General features: G+C 34.0%; 1 protein-coding gene across 9 annotated transcripts in view; it reads left to right on the plus strand.

The window, feature by feature from the left end:
- SNTG1 (syntrophin gamma 1) overlaps window positions 1-22,386 on the plus strand; it is an 865,234-nt gene that overhangs the window by 495,612 nt on the left and 347,236 nt on the right. For 7 of the 9 annotated variants that reach the window (XM_034966056.3, XM_063606752.1, XM_034966057.3 and 4 more), the window contains one exon: window positions 19,863-19,919. The exons of 1 other annotated variant lie outside the window; for it this stretch is intronic. In XM_034966056.3, coding sequence (XP_034821947.3) covers window positions 19,863-19,919 — 57 coding nt within the window. Of the gene's footprint in view, window positions 1-6,726; window positions 6,785-19,862; window positions 19,920-22,386 lie in introns of all 9 variants that reach the window. One more of the 9 variants, XM_034966063.3, reaches the window with a different exon arrangement.

A 22,386-nucleotide genomic window follows, 5' to 3' on the forward strand; every position in this document is an offset into this window, starting at 1 on the left:
GATTATTCCCCAAATTAATTCCCTTCACAACGTTTCCTATCCCAATAGAGTAAATGGATATGTCATCTTTCAGCTGCATTAGACAGAATCCCTGGAATCTCTCATTACTCTACTCTTTCATTGAAGCCACATCCAATCAGTTTAAAAAATCATGTTAGCTTTCTGTCAAAAATATATCCAGGATATATCCATTCTTTCTTCTGGAAAGTAGGGATAGAACTGTTTTTCTCTATTATTTGTACTAGGTAAAAATTAAAAACTATGACTATTATCTTTTTAAAAAAATACCATAAGGCTCTGAAAGGAACAGGGAGAAAGACAGGTTGGCTTGGGATTTTAGGATTTGAGGAATGTCATAGAACTATGTTCTCTGATGGATTTTTGGCTTCAAATATCCCAGATTGGTTACAGGAGAAGCCAGTAACCTGGAAATGACAATAAGCCCAACCAAAACCTTTCTTTCTAGAAAAAAATGGGCAGCTTAACAAGAAAATAAATTCTTCCAAAATAAATGCTCTACTCTACCAAAATACCACACACACAAAAAAGTGCCCTCTTTCTATCTCCAATGGCAATGGCCAAGTGGAAAACTTAGACTTATACCCTCACCAGGCTGCACTGATGTTCTCCAGCTCTGTCTGCCAAGGTGGTATTAGGGAAATTATAAATAGGAACAAGGACTTTCATCTTTATGGAGCAAGGCCAACAACAATCCCCCACAAACTCCACCTCACTGTGGTATCAGAGAAGATTATCTGGTTGTCTGAAATTCAAATCTGTGCAGCCCAGTGATGAAGAAGCCATCGCAAACAATGGAGTCAGTTGAGACCTCTCAGAAAGCAGTAATGAGGCTCTCCTCCTCCCCTCAACAAGGGTTGTCTCAGTGGAGGCTTAGTAGGGAGCTAAAATTCCCACCTATCACCAGCAGAAACAAGAAAATTCTCACCTTGAATGAGAAGCAATAATTAACAGATATCAAATCTGAAATGATACAGATATTAGAATTATATAATATGAATGTTAAAATAGCAGTCATAAAATTGCTATATATTAGTTACAAACACCATTGAAACAAATGAGAAAATAGAATATCTCAGCCAAAAAAAATTCAAAATTATTGAACTAAACAATACAATAATTGAAATAAAAACTCAGTGGTTGGGCACAACAGCACAATGGACGGGATAGAGAAAATAAACAGTTAACTTGAGACAGAGAGAACAATAACAATTACTCATTCTGGAAAAAAAAACAGGAAAATTGGACTGAAAAAAATAAGAAGTGTCTCAGGGACCCATGAAAATGTGACAGAAGTTCTAACATGTGTTTAAGCAGAGTCCCCTGAGAAGATAAAGAGTTCAGACTCAGAGTATTTAAAAAACATAAAGGCTGAAATTTTTCAAAATTTTGCAAAAAGTATGAACTTATGTATTCTGGAAATAGAGCAAACCTCAAAAAGCATAAACTCAAACAAATTCATGTCAATCACTTCACAAGCAAATTCTGAGGACTAAAGACAAAGAAGAATACTTCAAAAGCAACAAAAAAGGAATAACAGCAATAGGAAGAAAACAATCCAAATGACAGTGTAGTTTTCACCAGAAACAATGAAGGCCAGAAGGAAGTGAAACAATAGTTTTCAATCGCTGAAAGGAAAAAAATTGTCAATCCAAAATTCTATATCTGTGAAACACATCCTCCAGGAATCAAGAGAAAATCAAGACATCATAAGATATAAGAAATACAAGAAAAGTATTTCACTAAAGGAATGGCTACAAAGATCTCAACAGAGAGGAAATGGTTAAAGAAGGAATCCTGAAACATCACAAAGGAAGAAAACTAATAAAAATAATTAAAATATATGTAAACATAATACATTTTCCTTTTCCCCTTAAGTTTTTTAAAGTAAGGGTGATGGTTCAAGCCAAAATTTTAACATTGCCTAATGTGCTTCTCAATGTATATAGAGAAAATATTTGTAACAACTAAAAATAGGGGAAGATAGGCCAGGTGCAGTAGTTCATGCCTGTAATCCCAGCACTTTGGGAGGCTGAGGCGGGTGGACCATCTTGGCCAACATGTTGAAACCTCATCTCTACTAAAAATACAAAAATTAGCTGGGTGTGGTGGCACGTGCCTGTGGTCCCAGCTACTTGGGAGGCTGAGGCAGGAGAATTGTTTGAACCAGGGAGGTGGAGGTTATGGTGAGCCAAGACTATACCACTGCACTCCAGCCTGGCAACAGAGTGAGACTCCACTTAAAAAAAAAAAAAAAGGCGGGGAGAGGGGCCAAGATAAAGGGACATTTAAATGAAAGTAAGGTTTCTATTACTTCCCTTGAACTGGTAAAATGCTGACACTGTTACCAGAAAAGGGTACCAATCCAAACCCCAAGAGAGGGCTCTTAGATCTCCACAAGAAAGAATTCAGTGTGAGTCCACAGAGTAAAATGAAAGCAAGTTTATTAAGATAGTAAAGGAATAAAAGAATGGTTACTCCATAGGCAGAGAAGAGTTCGGGGCTGCTAGTGGCCCATATTTATGGTTATTTCTTGATTGTATGCTAAACAAGAGGCAAATTATTCATGCTTCCCACTTTTAAACAATACAGCATAACTTCCTCACATTGCCATGACATTTGTAAACTTTCATGGTGCTGATGGGAGTGTAGCAGTGAGGACCACCAGAGGCCACTCGTCACCATTTTGTTTTTGGTGAGATTTAGCTGGCTTTTTTTATTGCAACCTATTCCATCAGCAAGGCCTTTATGACCTGTATCTTGTGCCAACCTCTTATCTCATCCTGTGACTAAGAATGCCTTAACCTCCTAGTAATGCAGCCCAATAGGTTTCAGCTTTATTTTACCCAACCCTTTTTCAAGATTGAGTTGCTCTGTTTCAAACTCTGACAACACCAATAGTCAGTGTGAGGACCATAGGCTCTTGGCCCCCTAAAGGTCTGCTGAAAGATCACTGACATGAGACATATTCATTAATAGGAAAAAAGGCATACAGACTTACTTAATTAATGTGTATACCTGGCAGCCTTCAGAATGAAGACTCAACTTTTCAGTAAGTAATAAAAGCTTATATGCCATCTTGAAATTACAGACATAATGCAGATCCAGAGTATCTCCAAAAACAGGTTTTAATGGCAAGAGAGGTTATGGGAGGGAGAAAGGAGGAAGATTGACTCTCAAAGTGGCCTTGTTGTGCAGACCAAGCCTCTATAGAGTAAATGTTTCTTTTCAGACTTTTAAAAATGTCACACACTCAATCTCTCCTGGACCTGGAAAAGGCATGGAAAAGAGAGGCCTGATTGCATTAATGGAGATTCTCTACAGATGCAAATTTTCTTCACAAAAGACAGGCTAATAAGACCACTTCTGTTTGCTGGCCAGAAGGCAGCCATTTCAATATGTCAACATATATATTTTGGGGTAAAATATTTGAATTTCCTTCAACAGTGATCTATCTATCTATATCTATCTATCTATCTATCTATCTATCTATCTATCTATCTATCTATCTATGTAGATAGGTAGATCACATAAAATTGATTGACCAAGTAGACAAAAAGATATATCATATAGAAGGACTCAGAAACATTATCAACCAACCAGATCTAATGAGCAAATGTATAGAACGTACAGCAGATTACACATTATTTTAAAATACCAAAGAACATTTACTGTAACTGTATGAGGGGTACTTTCTGCCTGCTGCACAAGTAAAGACCACAGTATTGCAGTAAATAAAGAAAGAGTTTAATTGACACGAGGCCAGCCACTCCATGCAGGAGACAGAATTATTGCTCAAATCAATCTCTCCAAAAGCTCATAGGTTAGGAGTTTTTCAAAGGTAGGTTGGGGGAAGGGGTGAGGTTGATCAGGTAATGTGTGAGAGATTAAATCATAGGGAGTTAAACCTTCTGGGTGGAACCACAGGAGTGGGGTTGGTGGGGCCAGATGGAGCCAGGTGTTAGACATGCAGAAACCTGAAAAGATATCTCAAAAGACCAATCTTAGGTTCGACAATAGTGATGTTATTTGCAGGAATGGCTAGCAGTTGTGTATGTCTACACTTTACTAGAATGCAGGCTCCTCTACTCCCCCCTAGTCAGGTGATCTCTCATTAGCTTTAAAAGGTGGCTGAGTTTTGGGGAAGGGCTATTACCATTTAATCTATAACCTAAATAGCTTCCAAAATTAGCTCTGGCCTAAGCCCAGATGTAATTCAGGCATGTTGAAAGTTAAAGGCAGGAGGTGGGTTTGGGGGGGTTAGCTCAGATCTTTTTAGCGGTCAAACTTTTCTCACTGATACAGTTTTTGCAAAGCTGGCTTTATTATGATGATATAACATATTTTTGACCAAAAATGAGTAAATATCAATATTTTGATAGAATGGAAATCCATACAGTGTGTGTTCTCTGACTATAGTGGAATCAAAGTAGAAACCAATAACAGAGAGATACAAGGCAAATCTTCAAACACTTCACTAGAGTGTGAGCACCTAATAGAAATTTTTAAATCAGTTTGTTCTCTGTTGTATTTATAGCATGTAAAACAGTGCTTAGTATATAGTAGCCACACAACAATTATTTGAAATATTCAATATTGCAAAAAACAATCATAAAAATCCTCTCATTTCTCCTGGTTCTGAATTCTGCATTTAAGTTTCATTGACTTTTTATAATTTAATTATCCCTTTCCAAAAGTTCATTTATTCACTTATGTTTTTGCACTCAACATGACTATAAAACCTTTAATTTTTAACTCAAGTTAACTTCTGTATCTTTTCCCCTATGTTCTTGCCAAAGGATGACCAAAACTATTCATTCAAAGGCCATAGCAGAATGCTATCTGACAGAGAGATATTGTGGATATATTCACAAAGGCAGTATTTTCAAGCCAACTATGAAGAAGGGTAGCTTTCAAATAAATCAGTAAATTAAAGCTCAGTACATGAAATGACTCTCAGCTTGAGAAAATCTACAAAGAAAATGGAAAAGAAGCATAAAGCAAATGAGAGATGTAAAAAGTATAATAAAACCTATGGAAATTGGCCAAAAAATATGATGAGATGAGACTTAACTGACTAGCAGTCAGAGAAAGGTAAAGTCTGAGTGCCTGACATCACGTTAGGGAGCCGACATAAAGTGGTCAAGTCCTTAACTTCAAATGATGAAAGGCTCAAGTATTGGAAGCCCAAAGTTCTTCTAAAGTCTTGGATATGGGGATGATCTAAAGATGGAGAGACTGATGGAACCTGTGTTTAAGGTTTTAGACAAGAACATCTCTTGTCATAGGCCAAAGACCCTTCTTCCCCAGTATCTAGCCCTAACAACAAATAAACATGATATTTGCTTTTGGAATGGGTGAATCAAAGGTTCCGGGAATGTGCTCCAGGTGAAACTGTGATGAGGCATTGCACTGCAAATGAAGGAATTAAACATGGAGAGAGAGGGATATGTGCCAGGTACCCTCCCTCAGCGTCACTCCTCTCCCAGAATACAAACCTAGGTCTGTAAGTCCTTGGCAAGTAAATGGAAGATTCTTTTCAGACAAAACAAACAAACAAACAAAAACAAAAAAAAGGTAATCTCAAGAGAAGCCTCAACAACAGATGTTGACATTTGGAAGCTCCTCAGCATCTGTAAGGTGTACCAATCAAAAATCTAGCCACACATATACAGTTTCCACTATCATTTTTACACCATGCATGGATGAGTGACGAAAGTCACTAGTAAACACACTGAAGAAGTCAATTTTAAAAAGGAAGACATGGAGTTAGGAAACAGATCCTACATAGAAATATGATACAAGTTTCCAGGAATGGGATGAATAGAGGTCTCAGGGCAACAGCTGAGTAGCGCACAAAGAACTTAATTAGCTGACATGGGAACAGGAGGATGTATGAGTCCAGGAGAGAGATAGATTTTTGAAAAATTAAAAATCACACTGTCTTATGATTGAAAACATTAAAATATGTGACTTTGTTAAGAGGAGTTTTACTGTTCTTCAAATTTGGGAATCAATTTCTTGACAGACAAGTATATAGAAAACTAGGAAAATTTCAAAAGCCATTTAGGAACTTCAGGAAATGCTAAGAATTGCACAAGATGGAAACATAATTATGCTCTGCTCATTGTATTCAGTGGGAATAATATTTCAAAGTAATTACATAAACATTGACTACTGACTCACTAGAAAATTATAATTATATTTACAGGTGAAACTGGAATATAAAAAGTGTATGTATGTAGCATTGTTTATGAGAAATCAATAGTTTTTTTCCATAGTAGAGATACCATTTTAAAATGGAAGACAATAAATCACAAGTATATTATTTAGAAATATGGAATGAGTCATAAGAAGAAATGGCACAAGATTTGCATCTGGGCAGGTGAAAGCTAAGTGGAGATAAGGGCAAAAAGGGATTTTTTTTGTTGTTAATACAATTCATGTAGAATATTAGACTTTTAACACAGGGATCCCAACTGGTACAAGTCCGTGACCTGTTGAGAACCAGGCCACACAGCAGGAGGTGAGCGGCAGGTGATCATGCATTATGGTCTGAGGTCTGCCTCCCATCAGATCATCAGCAGCATCACATTCTCATAGAAGCACATACCCTATTATGAATTGCACATGCCAGGGATCTAGGTTGTGCACTCCTTATGAGAATCTAATATCTGATGATCTGTCACTGTCTCTCATCACCCCCAGATGGGACCACCTAGTTGCAGGAAAACAAGCTGAGGGCTCTCACTGATTCTACATTATGGTGAGTTGTATAATTATCTCATTATATATTACAATATAATAATAATAATAGAAATAAAGTGCACCATAAATGTAATGAGCTTGAATCATTCCTAGTCCAATCCCCACCACCTGGTCTGTGGAAAAATTGTTTTCCATGAAACCAGTCCCTCATGCCAAAAAGGTTAGGGACTGCTATTTTAACATACATACATTACTTTGATACAGATAAAAATTAAGCATTAAACTGAATTATATAAAAGAAAGGTCGATCTGATATTATTGGTAAAAAATATTGGAGGGTGACGTTTGAATCAAGGAAAACACTTAGGAGATGCAATGAGGTGCTGAAATAAGCTTGCAGTGAAGAAGCAAACTGGACGAATTCCTAAATCCCAGTTGTTTTATATTCTTCTGTAAATCAAGTGCAAAGTAGAGTGTCTGGCATTCTGGAAGTCTTCATTAAATTTAATTTCCTCCATTAAAAATGTGCTTTATTATTTAGGACAGTTTTAGATTGACAGAAAAAATTGCAAAAATAATATAGAGATATACCACACACCGAGGCTCCCCTATTAACATCTTACATAGTACGGTAAGTTGGTTACAGTGAATGAATACATTTTGATAGGTAAATTGTAACACAAGTCCATAGTGTATTTAGATTTTCTTAGTTTTCATCGATAGTCCAGGATCGCATCCAGGACACCTCTGTATGTAGTCCTCAGATCTCCTCAGGCACCTCTTGTCTGTGACACTGTATAAGAATTCATTTGTTATTGCTTTCAGCAATAATGATATTTGGTCAATGAAGGGCCACATATATTACAGTGTATCATAAGATTATAATAGAGCTGAAAAATTTCTAGTTACATCTTAATGATCCTGACCCTGTGTAGGCCTAGGCTAATATGTGTGTATATGTTTTAGTTTTTAACAAAAGCATTTTAAAAATAAAATAATAATAATAAATAGAAAGGCTTATAGAGTAAGAATATAAAGAAAATATTTTCACACAGCTATACAATGTGTTTGTGTTTTAAGCTAAGTGTTATTAGAAGTCAAAAAATAAAAAGTTTTATAAACTTTTTACTTTATAAGTAAAAAATGTTACAATAGGCTAAAGTTAATTTATTACTGAAGAAAGAAAAGTATTTTAAAATAAATTTAGTATAACCTAAGCATCGAGTGTTTACAAATTCTACAGTATTATAAAGTAGTGTGCTATCATTCACAATCACTCACCACTCACTCACTGCCTCACCTAGAGCAACTTCCATTCTTGTAAAATGAAAAATATTTGGGAAAAAAATACAACAATAAGAAGTAACACAAATTTAAAAAGCAATAAAGTATAATAACTATTTACTATATAGGCTATAATACAGCAATATGGTATAATAACTTTTTAATAACTATTTATATAGAACTTACATTGTATTAGGTATTTTAAGTAAAGATGAGTTAAAGTATACCTGGAGATGTATGTAGATCACGTGTAAATACTATGCCATCTTATATGAGGGACTTGAGCGTCTGAAGATTTTGGTATTCCAAGGAGATCATGGAGTCAATCCCCCACAGATACTGAGGAATGGTTATGTATACTTCTACCTATATAGATATAAAATTTCTTACCCACAGTAAAGGTTTCATGAAAAGCAAAAATCAATGTTAATTCTTAGTTTTGTGGTAATTCACCCCTAAATTACCATTATGATAAAAGTTACAGTCAAAAATATTATTTAACAACAATCTAAAATTACAAGACAATTTTACTAAGTAAAATATTAAGCTTTGCAGAAATGTAAACATAATGATTATTATTAATACCAATATTTACAAATGGTATGAATCTGTTTAAAAACTGTATTGAAGACACTGTTAAAGAAAACAGACACTAATGCAAATATTCAAATATGTGTATATAAACTTTTTTTTATTTTTAATTTTTTGAGTCAGGGTCTCCCTCTGTTACCAAGCTTGGGTGCAGTGGCATGATCATAGCTCACCACAGCCTCAAACTATTTGGTTCAAGCTGTCCTGCCTCAGCCTCCCAAGTAGCTTGGCCTACAGGTGCATACCACCATGCTTGGCTAAGCTTTTTTATCTTTTGTAGAGACAGGGTCTCACAATGTTGCTTAGCCTGTTCTCAAAGGCTAGGCCTCATGCAACCCTCCCACTCTGGCCTCCTAAAGCACTGGGACTAAAGGCATGAGTCACTGCACCCAGCCTCAAATACATTTTTACTAATAATTTAAAAATATTCTCGGAACAAATTTACTCAATTGTTCTTTCTATATTATGCCAAGAGGCACTGTTGGGACTACATGTTCAAATACAATTCATTCGATGATTTGAATTAGTGAATTTTTATCTCACACAGCCTTTTAAATATATATTTGTCTAAATCAATTAGAAGTCCCATGCCAGAGTTTTCAGTTAGAGAAACAGTAGATTAGACAAAAGGAAATAATGATGTTTAATACAGGGCTCCTCAGAGACATTACCATCTAAATAAGTGTTAAGAAATAGGAGACAGGAAGAGGTGCAGTGGCTTGCACCTGTAAACCCAGTGCTTTGGGAGGCAAAGGTGAGATCACTTGAGGCCAGGAGTTGGAGACCAGCCTAGACAACATAAACCACATTTCTACAAAAAATTAAAAAATTAGTTGAGCATGGTGGCATATGCCTGTAGTCCTAGATACTGGAGAGGCTGATGCAGAAGGATCTCTTTAGCCCAGGAATTCAAGGTTACAATGAGTTATAATGAAGCCACTGCATTCCAGCCTCGGCAACAGAGTAAGACTGTGTCTCTTAAAAGAAAAGAAAAGCAATAAAAGAATAGAACAGGGGATGAATATATGGGCAGTGGCTCCTAGTTCCTCCATTTCAATCCAGAGAATTCACCACTAACTGACCTTGGTAAAGTTACTTAACATCACTGTGGTTCTGTTTATATTACAGATGCATATTTGCAGAAACAAAAGTGGAATTGTGCAATTTTCAATTCTTTGCAAAGCTAACAAGGAATATTTAAATTTTAAATAGTCTCCATTATCTAATGACCTTAAGTCACATATGAAGGACCTGCTACAAACTACAATTTTCAGTGGGCTTTAGGGAATGTTAATCTCCTTTTTCACCACTACACCTGTAGCAAGAGAGAAAAACCCAAAACCCTGAGAGCTTGCCCGGGGAATGAATCAAAGGGAATGAAGCAAGAAACCTCGAAAGTGCTGTAAATGTGATCTGTAAAAGAATTTATAGGAAAGGGCCTTTTTTTGTAATTTATTCTCTTTAATTAGATTTTTGTAAAATTATCTAGGGAGGTAAGTTCTGTGCCTAAGTCTTCTAAGATGGAATGCTATTACTTCCTTGGGACCAAGGACCCCATTGTTCATTTAAAATAGCATCAAAAATACTTAGGAATAAATTTAGCAAAATTATAAAATACCTATTCTGAAAACTAAAAATCATGAGTAAAAGAAATTAAAGAGAGCCTAAATAAATGAAAAGACATACCATTTTCATGTATTAGAAAACTCAATATTATTGTTTATATTATCATAATAATCCCAAAATTGATCTACATTATAAATCCCTATAAAAAAATCCCAGCTAATTTCCTTGCAGGAATAGACAAACTGATCCTAAAATTCATAAGGAGATGAAAGAGATTTCAAATAGCTAAAACAATCTTGAAAAAAACAAAAGAGTTTGAGGGTTCATATTTCCTGATTTCAAAGCTTACTATGAATAGACAGTAATCTAAGGTGTGTGGTACTGGCATAACGATAGACATAATAGATCAGTGGAATAGAATTGAGAGTTCAGAAATAAACAAATTCATAGTCGACTTACTTTTAGTAAGAGTACCCAAACCAGTGAAGAAAGAACTGTCTTTTCAACAAATGGTTCTGGGACAACTGAATATTTACACATATAACAATGAATTTTGAAACCTACCTCACACCACATACAAAAGTTAATTCAAACTGCATGAAAAATCTAAATTTAAGAACTAAAACTATTAAAACTCAGAAGGAAACATACATTGGTTTCCTTCTGTCAAAACATACAATTTTGACATTGGTTCAGGCAATGGTTTTGTAAATTTGACATCAAGGTGCAAATTACACAAAACACAGAAAAAACAGATAAATGGCACATCATAAAAATTTAAAACTTTTGTGCTTCAAATAACACTATCAATACAGTGAAAAGACAATACACAAAAAGGGAGAACATTTTTGTAAATCACAAATCTAGTGTGGTATTTATATCCAGAAAGTGTAAAAAGTTCTCACAACTCAATTAAACGGGCAATCAAAAAATGGGCAAATAATTTGACTAGATGTTTCACTAAAGAAGGTATATAAATGGTAAGCAAATGAACAAAGTGCCATCAGGGAAATTTACATCAAAACCATTATATACAACTTTATATCAATTAGGGTGGCTATAATCACAAAGAAAGATAATAAGGTTTATTGAGAATATGGAGAAATTGAAATTCTCATACATTGTTGATGAGAATATAAAGTGACATGGCCACATTGAAAAACAGTCTGACAATTCCCATTTTCAATACTTGGTATATATGCAAGAGAAATTTTTACAAATGTGCCATAAAATGCTTGCACATGAATGTTACAGCAGCTTTATTCACAGTAGCCAAATAAATTAATTGTGGTGATGAATGCACAACTGTGACTATGCTAAAAGTCATTGAATTGCATGATTTAAATGGGTTAATTTCATGACATATGAATTATATCTCAAAAAATATATTCTTAGAAAGATAAAAACTGTGTATATTCACATATCTATAAATATTTTTATGCATAAACATCAGTATCAATATTAAGCTAAACATAAGTTTATACTGATGTCCCCAACTAGTTTCCACAACTTCATGAAATTTTTAGCCTCCTCATCTTGCTTATCTGTGAATTCTTCTCTAACACTGAGAAACCTGGATTCCCTTCATCCACCACCCGTTTACTTGTTAAATTTCAATATACATGTATAATAGTATTAGGATTGTTAACCTGTATGTACTGTGAAAGGGCCATTTATGCAAAGTAGCCCCCACGTGCTGAAGAAGCCAAGAAACCAAAGAATGAGGCGGACAAATCGACTTTGTTCTAAGCGGTGTTTTATTGGCAGAACTTGCAGACAGAAATGTGGTCTTGGTTGGCTGCAAGGCAAGTAGATCTCCGCACTGTTACTCCTCAGATCCAGGGCTTGTATACCATAAGGAAGGGTATATATGCTCCAGCAAGACATTTAAATGCGACCATTCAGAAAAGGCAAGAATGACATGTTCTTACAACAGAGATGATAAATCAGGATGGTAAAGCAGAAATCAAAATGCATTCATGGGACTGGGATAGTTAGAAATCGACATGGAATTCCAAGATGGAATCACTCTTGTCTTCACACCATACCCTGAGGTGAAACAACTTTATCAACCAGAATACAGTTCCATGTGCAGTTCCTTTAGCCTTTCATCTTTAGCCTTTGTCTTACAGATGCTTGTGCCTTACTTCATTTCCACAGTGACTTAGGTAAGCACATCTTCCCCCTGCCCCATCGCTGAGGTTGTAACATACATTCGTAATATAGTTCAAGTGTCACAGACTGCATTCCTTCTTTAGTCCTGAATGATTTTTAAACATTTGCATACATTAAGATTACTCTTGATGCTCTAAAGTTCTATGGGCTTTGACAATGTATAATGGTATGCAATTTCTATTGTAATATCATATAGAATAGTTTCCTTAACATGGAGATTCTGTGTCAATGTGGGTTTATCATTTGTAACAAATGTTCCCCTCTGATAGGAGATATTGATAACGTGGGAGGCTATGCATGCAGAATCTCCATGTCTTTTTGCAGCTTGATTGCTCATTTTTAAAATTATTCAATACTTCACTATATAGATGTACCACAGTTTGTTTATTCATTCACTTATTGAAGGACATCTTATTTGGCTATTTATACTTATTGGTGATAATGGATACAGGTAGTATAAATATCTGCATGCAGATTTTTGTATAAACATAAACTTTCAAATTATTTGGGTAAAGACCTAGGAGTATCATTCCCAGATCATATGTTAAGACTAGGGTTAGCTTTGTAAGAAACTGCAAAAATCTCTTTTGCATTCACACCAATAAGAAATGAAAATTAACCGTGAACAGTATTCTTGAAAGCATTTGGTATTGTCAATGTTTTGGATTTTAGCCGTTTTAATAAGTGTATAATATTATCTCATTGTTATTTTAATTTGCAATTCCCCCCTGACAAACGATGTTGAACATGTCTTCATAGGCTTGCTTGCTATTTGCATATCTTTCTTGATTAAGTGTTTGCTCAAATACTTCAGCCACTTTTTAATTGGGTTGTTTGTGTTCTTACTGAGTGTTATGAGTTATTTGTATATTTTGGATACAAGTCTTCTATCAGATATGTGATTTACAAATATTTTCCTCTAGTCCACAGCTTGTCTTTTTATTCTCTTAGCAGTATCTTTCACAAAGCAAGGTTATTAATTTTAATATATTCTAATTTATCAACATTTTTATAAATCATACTTTTGGTGTTGTATCTAAAAACTCGTCACTAAACCAAAAATCACATGGGTTTTCTCCTGTATTTTCTTCTAGTACTACTGTGTTTTTAATATTTAAGCCTATCTATGATACACTGTGTTAATTTTTGTGAAGAGCATAATATACATGCCTTTTCTTCTTATGGATGTCCAATTCCTCCAGCACTGTTTGTTGGAAAAAAAAATCTTTGCTTTTCTCTATTGAATTGTTTTTATTCTTTTGTCAAATATTAGTTGATTCTACTTTTTTGTTTCCTTTTTTTTTTTTTGGCCACCTGTTCTGTACCAGTGGTGTAAATGCTTTTTCTGTCAAAAATGCCATGTTGTGTTGTGTACTAAAACTTTATAGTAAGTCCTAGGTCAAGCATCCTGAGTCCTCCAACTTTATTCTTCTTCAGTATTGTACTGGTTATTATAGGTCTTTTGGCTGTCCATCTAAACCTAAAAATTAGTTTGCTAGTATCCACAAATAGCTTGCTGGGACTTTTATTGGAAATGCATAGATTTTAAAAATCAAGTTGGAAAGGAATGACATCTTAAAAATATTGAGTCTTTCAATTCATGAATACGGTTATCTCTTCATGTTTTGAACATATTTGTTTTTTTCTCTAGATTTTTTAGTTTCATATATAAATCCTATTAGTATTATGTTAGATTTATACCAAAATATTTTTCTTTTATTTTTATTTACATTTTATTTTTTATTTTATTTATTTATTCATTTTTTTGAGACTCTGTCTCACTCTATTGCCCAGGCTGGAGTGCAGTGGCACAATCTCAGCTACTGCAACCTCCACCTCCCGGGTTCAAGTGATTCTCCTGTCTCAGCTTCCCAAGTAGCTGGGATTACAGTGCACATCTCCATGCTCGGCTAATTTTTTCTATTTAGTAGAGATGGGGTTTCACCATGTCGGCCAGGCTGGTCTCGAACTCCTGACCTCCAGTGATCCACCCGCCTCGGCCTCCCAAAGTGCTGGGATTACAGGCATGAGCCACTGCACCAGGCCACAAAATATTTCCCTTTTAGTATGTGTTACTGTAAATGGCATTATGCTTTTAATTTTCAATTCCAATTTCTCATTGCTGATATGTAAGAAAGCAATTTAATTTGTATAATAATTCCATATTCTATGAACTTGCTATAATTACTTACCACTTCTAGAAGAATTTTTTTTTCAATTCTTTGGGATTTTATACATTGACAAAAAACAGAGACAGTTCTCTATTTTTGTTCATTTCATAAGCCTTTATTTCATAGTATTTCATCACTGCACTAGCTAGAACATCAAGATATTGAATAGCAATGGCAAACAGGGACATCCTGGCCTTATTCCCAATCTTGCAGGGAAAATATTACATTTCTCCCCCTTTTTACTACATTGCACCATGAGTTTTCTGTTTTTTTTTTTTTTTTTTTTTTTTTCATTCTAATTCTTCATTTTATCTCAGGCCTGTTGGGATAGAAAGAACAGCAGAGATCAGAGAAACCTTGGTTTCAATCACAACTTGGATCTTGGTCAAGTTAATTTCACTCTTTTACATTTTGATTTTCTCATCTGTTAATTAGAAATACAATTTCCTACACCGGTGGGTTGCTGTGATAATTACTTAGAATAATGTTTGAATGAATATTTATTCATTTAACATTTTAATACCTAACTTTGATTCATGACCTGTGCTAAGTGCTTGTGAGACAACTTTGTGTAAGACATAGGTCCAGCTCTCAGAAAACTTGGAGGAAAAAAGTCGAGGGCATAGTTCTCTTCAATAAACAATTCTAAGTGCTATGAGAGCTATAAGTACACATAGTAGATTTTTATTTTTTTTTTATTATTATACGTTAAGTTCTAGGGTACATGTGCACAACGTGCAGGTTTTTTACATATGTATACATGTGCCATGCTGGTGTGCTGCACCCATTAACTCATCATTTGCATTAGGTATATCTCCTAATGCTATCCCTCCCCGCTCCCCCTACCCCATTGACAGTCCCCAGTGTGTGATGTTCCCCTTCCTGTGTCCAAGTGTTCTCATTGTTCAATTCCCACCTATGAGTGAGAACATGAGGTGTTTGGTTTTCTGTCCTTGCGATAGTTTGCTGAGAATGATGGTTGCCAGCTTCATCCATGTCCCTACAAAGGACATGAACTCATCCTTTTTTATGGCTGCATAGTATTCCATGGTATATGTGTGCCACATTTTCTTAATCCAGTCCATCATTGATGGACATTTGGGTTGGTTCCAAGTCTTTGCTATTGTGAATAGTGCCACAATAAATATACGTGTGCATGTGTCTTTATAGCAGCATGATTTATAATCCTTTGGGTAGATACTCAGTAATAGGATGGCTAGGTCAAATGATATTTCTAGTTCTAGATCCTTGAGGAATCCCCACACTGTCTTCTACAATGTTTGAACTAGTTTACAGTCCCACCAACAGTGTAAAAGTGTTCCTATTTCTCCACATCCTCTCCAGCACCTGTTGTTTCCTGACTTTTGAATGATCGCCATTCTAACTAGTGTGAGATGGTATCTCATTGTGGTTTTGATTTGCATTTCTCTGATGGCCAGTGATGATGAGCCTTTATTCATGTGTCTGTTAGCTGCATAAATGTCATCTTTTGAGAAATGTCTGTTCATATGTACACATAGTAGATTTTTAATAATTAGAGGCCATCATCCTCATTATTCCTTTTCCAACTTCAGCTACTCTTCCTCAGTTGTCAAAAAGAACTATTAACATTCTCTATTTTCTTTCTATTATTGTTCTACAAACAATAATGTATTGGTTTCTGTAACACAAAATTAATACAAACAATTTTCCAATGATAATCTCTTTAGTTTCTGCATGATTTCCACTTCTTCCTAACTTTTTTCCATACAAATCTCAAAATTTCAATACCTGAGATATGTGATGCCAACATTTTTTTGGTGTCATGTATATTTTTCTTCCAATATAGTTCATATAATCTTTCTCTATATGCAACTTATAATATAATATTCCAAAAAGCAGGGATGCTAGTTATATTTTTCTACAAAGCATACTAAGTATTTAATACAAGGCTTTTTTTGTAACATTGATGTTGATTATTTAAGTGTGCAGCAAGTCTTGATACAGTCCGATATTAATCTTGGGCTCAATCCTTTGCATTTTTGTAACGAAAAAGAAGATTAAATAAAGGCATTTTATATATATGAGACGGTATAGGAGCATCAGCCTGGATTTAGTGTTCTACAAAATAAAATCACTGACAATACTTTGGTCTCCCAAAGGACGGTGCTTTGTTACCTGGCAACAGTCTTTACGACACTCATGATGTGTTAACTAAATATACTTTCAGATCAGCTTCCAGATATTGTCTGATTTATGAGCTGAGTATTTGAAATGGTTCATTTCTTCTTTTTATTACGTCTATTTTGGGAGGAGGAAAGAAGCAGAGGTGTAAGGGGATAAAGCGGCAGAGCTACCGCAAACACAAACAACTGGGAATATATTAGCAGAGGCCACACCAAGAACAGTTATTTCCCTTTTCATGCTTCCTGCTGCCTGCAGTGACCAATGTGCAATCTTGGTTTTAAAACACTAAGTAACTTGTTTTGCCTTGTCTCTCCTAACTTTCTTAAAAGTAAGCTAATTAAGAAGCAGCATCTGGAGACACTGGCTATAATTTGCATGTTATGTGTGTGCCCAGGTGTTTAATAAAACATTAAGATAAGTGCTGTTTTTGAGATTCTTTTGGTGGTTTCTGCTGACTCTTTAGTCTCTCCAAAATCTTTTCTGCATCAGCAGTTTTGTATTTGATTTGGAACATGTTTTAAATATTCTCCACCAGAGATTAGAGAGTGGGCTTGTAGAGCATGAGTAAAGAAGTTCAAAGAAACGGTTTTTGAGGACCCTGGGATGCTTGTTGTTTCTGTCAAAGGAAAGCAGCACTTCAGTATGCATTTAGCTATTGAGCAGCAATTACTGACCGAGTTTTCCTCATGGCCAATTATTGCTAGGCAAAACGCTCTACAAAATTTAGGGGATGGCATTTGCTGCTTAAAATGCATTTGCTCTGACTGAAATTTGTATTTTAAGACAACTGATATGAGTTGTCTGGATGACTGCACCACTGATTTTGATACTGTTTTAAGGAATCACATATTTACTTTTTACAGAAAAGGAAAAAAGAAATAGTTCCTGTCATCCGAGAATTTTAGTTTAGTTGGGTTGTCAGTTTTATAAAAGCAGTTTACCTATCTATTTTGTAGGAAAAATAGTCACGATTTAATTCACCTATTCCTGAATCTTAGTCTTCCAGTATTTGAGTTATTCTATGATGTAAATATATTAAAATGACTATTACATAAGAATCCCTATATAGGATATCAGATTGTGTGTGTGTGCGTGCATGTGTGTGTGTAAATACTAAATTTCTACTCTATGCCAGGGTCTTTTACAAATGTTAATTATCAAGACAAAGCTTTTAATTGCTATGTATTATTTATAAGCATTTGCCAAATTTGAAAACAGAGGCTCACAGGGCATAAGTAATTTGCTGAATGGATGAAGTTGTATGAAGCTGTGGCTATTAGCATCATTGGCACATTGTCTAACTTCAATTCCAGTATTGTTTGCAATATTCAACTTCTCTTTAATGAACCATTTAATGAGAAATAACAAATATTAATTAATTATTCGACAGATTGCATTTCTCCTTTTCAATAAAAAGACATTTCTAATACATAGTTTATTTTAAATTATTAATAGATTTTGTGTACTTATAATGCACATGTTTAACCTTCCTTTTTGCTTTTGTATATGCAGCCCTGTTTATATGTGTAGGTTTTGCAATAGAAATTCTAAAATATATCTTCCCGTATTTGTGGTTGCATTCCTGGGGTAATGCAACAAACAGTATGCTGAAAAATAAAAACAGACTTTGTTGTAGTATTTAATACAAATAGTTCATCTTATATTTCAAGTTGCTTTGCATAAATTGTTATACACATAGAAACTTATTTGTACAATTATAATTTTAATGTTGGTTTGAAAGTATGATTGGATGACAGATTATAAGAGTAACATAAGTATTTTTGAAATAGTTGAAATTACTCAGCACATTGTCAAAATAAAGAAAATTTATTTTATCGAATGCTACTCATTTGCATTCAATAGTAATAATAATAATTTCTAAGTAAATATGCACCATCTTCATCAAAAAGTCTTATTTTCAAAATTCAAAATAAATCAATAATAGTATACCTCAAATTCTGGTATGGCTATCTTGTTCTTTAAGTATTATTTTGTTCTATTTATAGAAACCAAACTTTTGGCTAAACAAGGAAGTTTTTAACCTTGCCAAAATGAAGAGTCTTATGCTATCTTAAAATATTTAGCAAGAGCCACCAGAAGCACACATTTTTTCAGTTTTCACTAGTTCTTTTAAAATAATGTTATCTGTTCCACACAGTTTCCGCAGAACAAGAGAATGAGGGAAGCAATTCATCTGTAAGAAAGAGGGCAGTATTTACATTTGGAAATGGATAATGTGGGCAAAAGGTATTTGTAGAGATATAGGGACGAGATAACAAATATCTACCCCAGATGCAGGGGAAAAGGGTCAGTGTCTCAAATGATTCTGCATAGGGGAATGTTCAAGAAGATTGATGTAATGGAGCAAGCTATAAGTTAAAGCATTCAGCCCTATAACATGCCTCCGCAGTAAGCACTATGTAAAGATGACTGCCCAAAACCAGAGCAGTATCGATTTTTCAAATTGAAAATTACAGGATTTGTCTAAATGTAGCTCTTTGTTCTCATGCCATCATCTTTGTGATTTTGAAGTTTTATAGGCCAGTGATTGAATTACTTCTATTGTGGAGAGAAAAAGAAACTGATTTTTAAAGTTGATAATTCAATTATCATTATTACTTAGATGTGTAATTTATTCATTTTATGAACAAGCAATTAATTTATTTTGGACTTGGTTTATTCACTTTCAATCTAAAACACACACATGTATCATTTCTGTGCTGGCCACGGCAGCCTCCCAGCTTAGCTCCCAAATTCCAGGCAGTGATGGAGACAGGGCCATGGTTTACCAGGATCATATTTACCATTGCCTCTGAGTTACTTTTATATAACCTAAAACTTATCATTTCTTAGAAAATAAGAATACATAATGTGGAAATAAGAAGAGGTATAAAAGTTAAGATTCCAAAATATGTCCAAAATAATCATTGAGAAGAACTTATTTTTAAGAGTTTAGGAGTTTATAACACTTCAGTCCCTTTTATTTTAACAAGTAGCCCTTTGATTTAAAAGTCAAAGACTATTTATTACAAGATGTGGAGGCACTATCCCAGCAAAAAAGAGTTCTCTTTTGTTTTAAAGAGCAAAAGCAAAACCCAGAAGAAAACCAAAAAAACAACAAAAAATGGTGTGTAAGTATAGTATTAGGAAACACTAACCATTCTTAAAAATCCTGTCTTTCAGGAAAGAACGGTGACCATCAGAAGACAAACAGTAGGAGGATTTGGATTAAGCATAAAGGTAGCCTGCCTTTCTAGTCTATCCTTACAAAGGCCATGCCATAAGAGCTGAACTTTGGTGCATTTCAATGTTTGCTGATTAGTAATTAGACAAGGATGGCTATAGCAAACTCCTTAATATTTGGACGGGGATGTAAATTAGATAGGTTCTCACAGAATTCCTGCAAACTCTTACCATTTGATTTAGAAAGTTTAGCAAAGAATATGGGAATTTACCTTATGATTGAATTTAACTCATTAACTTTCTTTGGTTTTTCTGAAATGTTAAATATGATGTCGTGTGCATATCTTTCTTTAACCAACTGGAGTAGGAAATGATGATCTGCAGTAAATAGAACAATAACAAGTTTCACACTAATAAAGCCCAATAGTAAGTGAGATATTGTATTCTGTTCATCTTGTTTATTTTTCATTTTTTAAAAAAGAAGTCAGTAAATTTAATTGTATAGTGCTAATCATATAGGATATACTTAAAGTCTTTGCATATGCTTTATTTTAAAAGTGAACTTATGTGTTCATTTAAATTTATTATCAAATTTTAAAGGCCTTTATTTTGTATATTATTGACTATTGGAGATGTACCATATCTGCAATTTATTATCATTGAAATAAAGGATAAATTTTTAAAGCATAGGAAATTATGTAAATATTGAAGAGTTAATCTCATGACTGCAATGCCTTTGTCAAACCTACATCTCTTCATAGATAAATGAAGTTTAACTTTATAATTCTTGGGTTAGTTATTTGACTTATATAGGGTGAAAATAATTTATATATTTGAAGTACACATTGCTTGAAATTTCAACACAACTCATGTCATATATGTATGGAAAGCAGAACTCTAAATTTTATGAGCATCAGCTCTAGTTGACTTTGTGAAAATGACTCAGAGTAGAAATCAGTATGCAATAGCGTTGTATTGTCAGTGATAAGAAAAGAATATTGCTATAAAGAGCACTAGCTTTAAAACATATTTTGTACATTCAGTTTATCAAAGTGAAACTTTATCTTATCACCAACTAAGACCAGGGAGGCATGCAGAACAAATTATAGGATGTGCAATGTATTCTATGAGAATTTAATCACTCAATAAATGAGATTTTTTTTGGCTTTGCTTTTTTTTTTTTTTTTGGCCAGGCTGTTTATTGAGATTGCTGTAAAGAATTTAAAAGTACCACTAAAGATACTAGAAAATCCATGAATAAAATCCAATAGTGAGAGCTGATTTCATCTGAAATCATCATTTTTACTGAACCAGGCACTAACTCTATTTCTGGTAGTAGAGCTTCCATTAATTTTGTGTCACCTAGAAATGTTCTTTTCCTTTTTTTGTTGTTTTTTGTATTTTTAATTTAAACCCAATAATGCAATGCTATTTATTTTTACTAAAATGCCACATTTTAACCTAGTTTTTAAAGCATCAATAATTTTTCTAAATAAATCTTTTCATTTTAATATTTTCATTATTTCAATCCAAACAAAACTATTGTATATATAATAAATAGAATATTTTTTGAATTAAATAAGTATGAATTTTCCATTCAAATATTGACCAAAAAGTGGTATTTGAGCTATGATCAATATCTTATATTAGAGTTAACAAAAAAGAACTTCTTGCAAAATTCTTATGACACACTCTGACAAGAAATACAAACATCAAGACTTTTATTTAGAATATTACTCATTCATCCTAAAGAAATTCCTTTTATGGTTTTTTATTTTTACTTTCTCATACTTACCTCTGAACTTCATTTTTCTATTTTTTAAACTATCTTTTATTGTGATTATTTAGATCAAAATATGATTCTTTCTTTTAACTAGCAATGTTATTACAAAAATCTCTTTCCCTGTCATATAGGAATTGAATAAACTACTGTGTTTATTTGTTAGCACTATTTTCCTTAGGTCTGAGAATTTTAAAAAATGTATAAACTTTTTAAAAAATATCATTCTAGGCTAGAAGCAGAATTAGTATTTTAATGTTGAACTATTTATTTACAGTTTTCAGGAGCAATTTGAGCCACTAATAAAAATATGCATATAAATACATAAACGCATATCTTACCACTATTTGCTTCAGTTAAGTAATCCTCACTGGCACACACCGGAAAGACTCATGGTGAGAATTATTAATTAAAACCTTTATGGTCTCGACTTAAGATGACAGAAGGAAGATGATATGTTAGACAACTGAAAAGCCATTTACCAATGTAGTTAAGACTCCTACAGGTGCTTGTGAATTCCGCTGGACTCAGAACACATGGTATTTTAGTTTTATGTTAAAAACACATTCTTTAAAAAAAAAAAAACTTGGTTAAAGGGTAATGAATGTCCTTTTTAGACAGAATTCAGTCAAATGCTCTAACATGTGCTGCTAGAAGTCAAAGCCAGCTGGCCACGCCCTACACTCTTGACAGATCTTGGCTTGGGGACTTTCCTGTCACAGTCACCACTGTGCAGCATGGTAA

The sequence above is a fragment of the Pan paniscus genome, chromosome 7 (genome assembly GCF_029289425.2).
Source record: "Pan paniscus chromosome 7, NHGRI_mPanPan1-v2.0_pri, whole genome shotgun sequence".
Taxonomy (NCBI): Eukaryota; Metazoa; Chordata; class Mammalia; order Primates; family Hominidae; genus Pan; species Pan paniscus.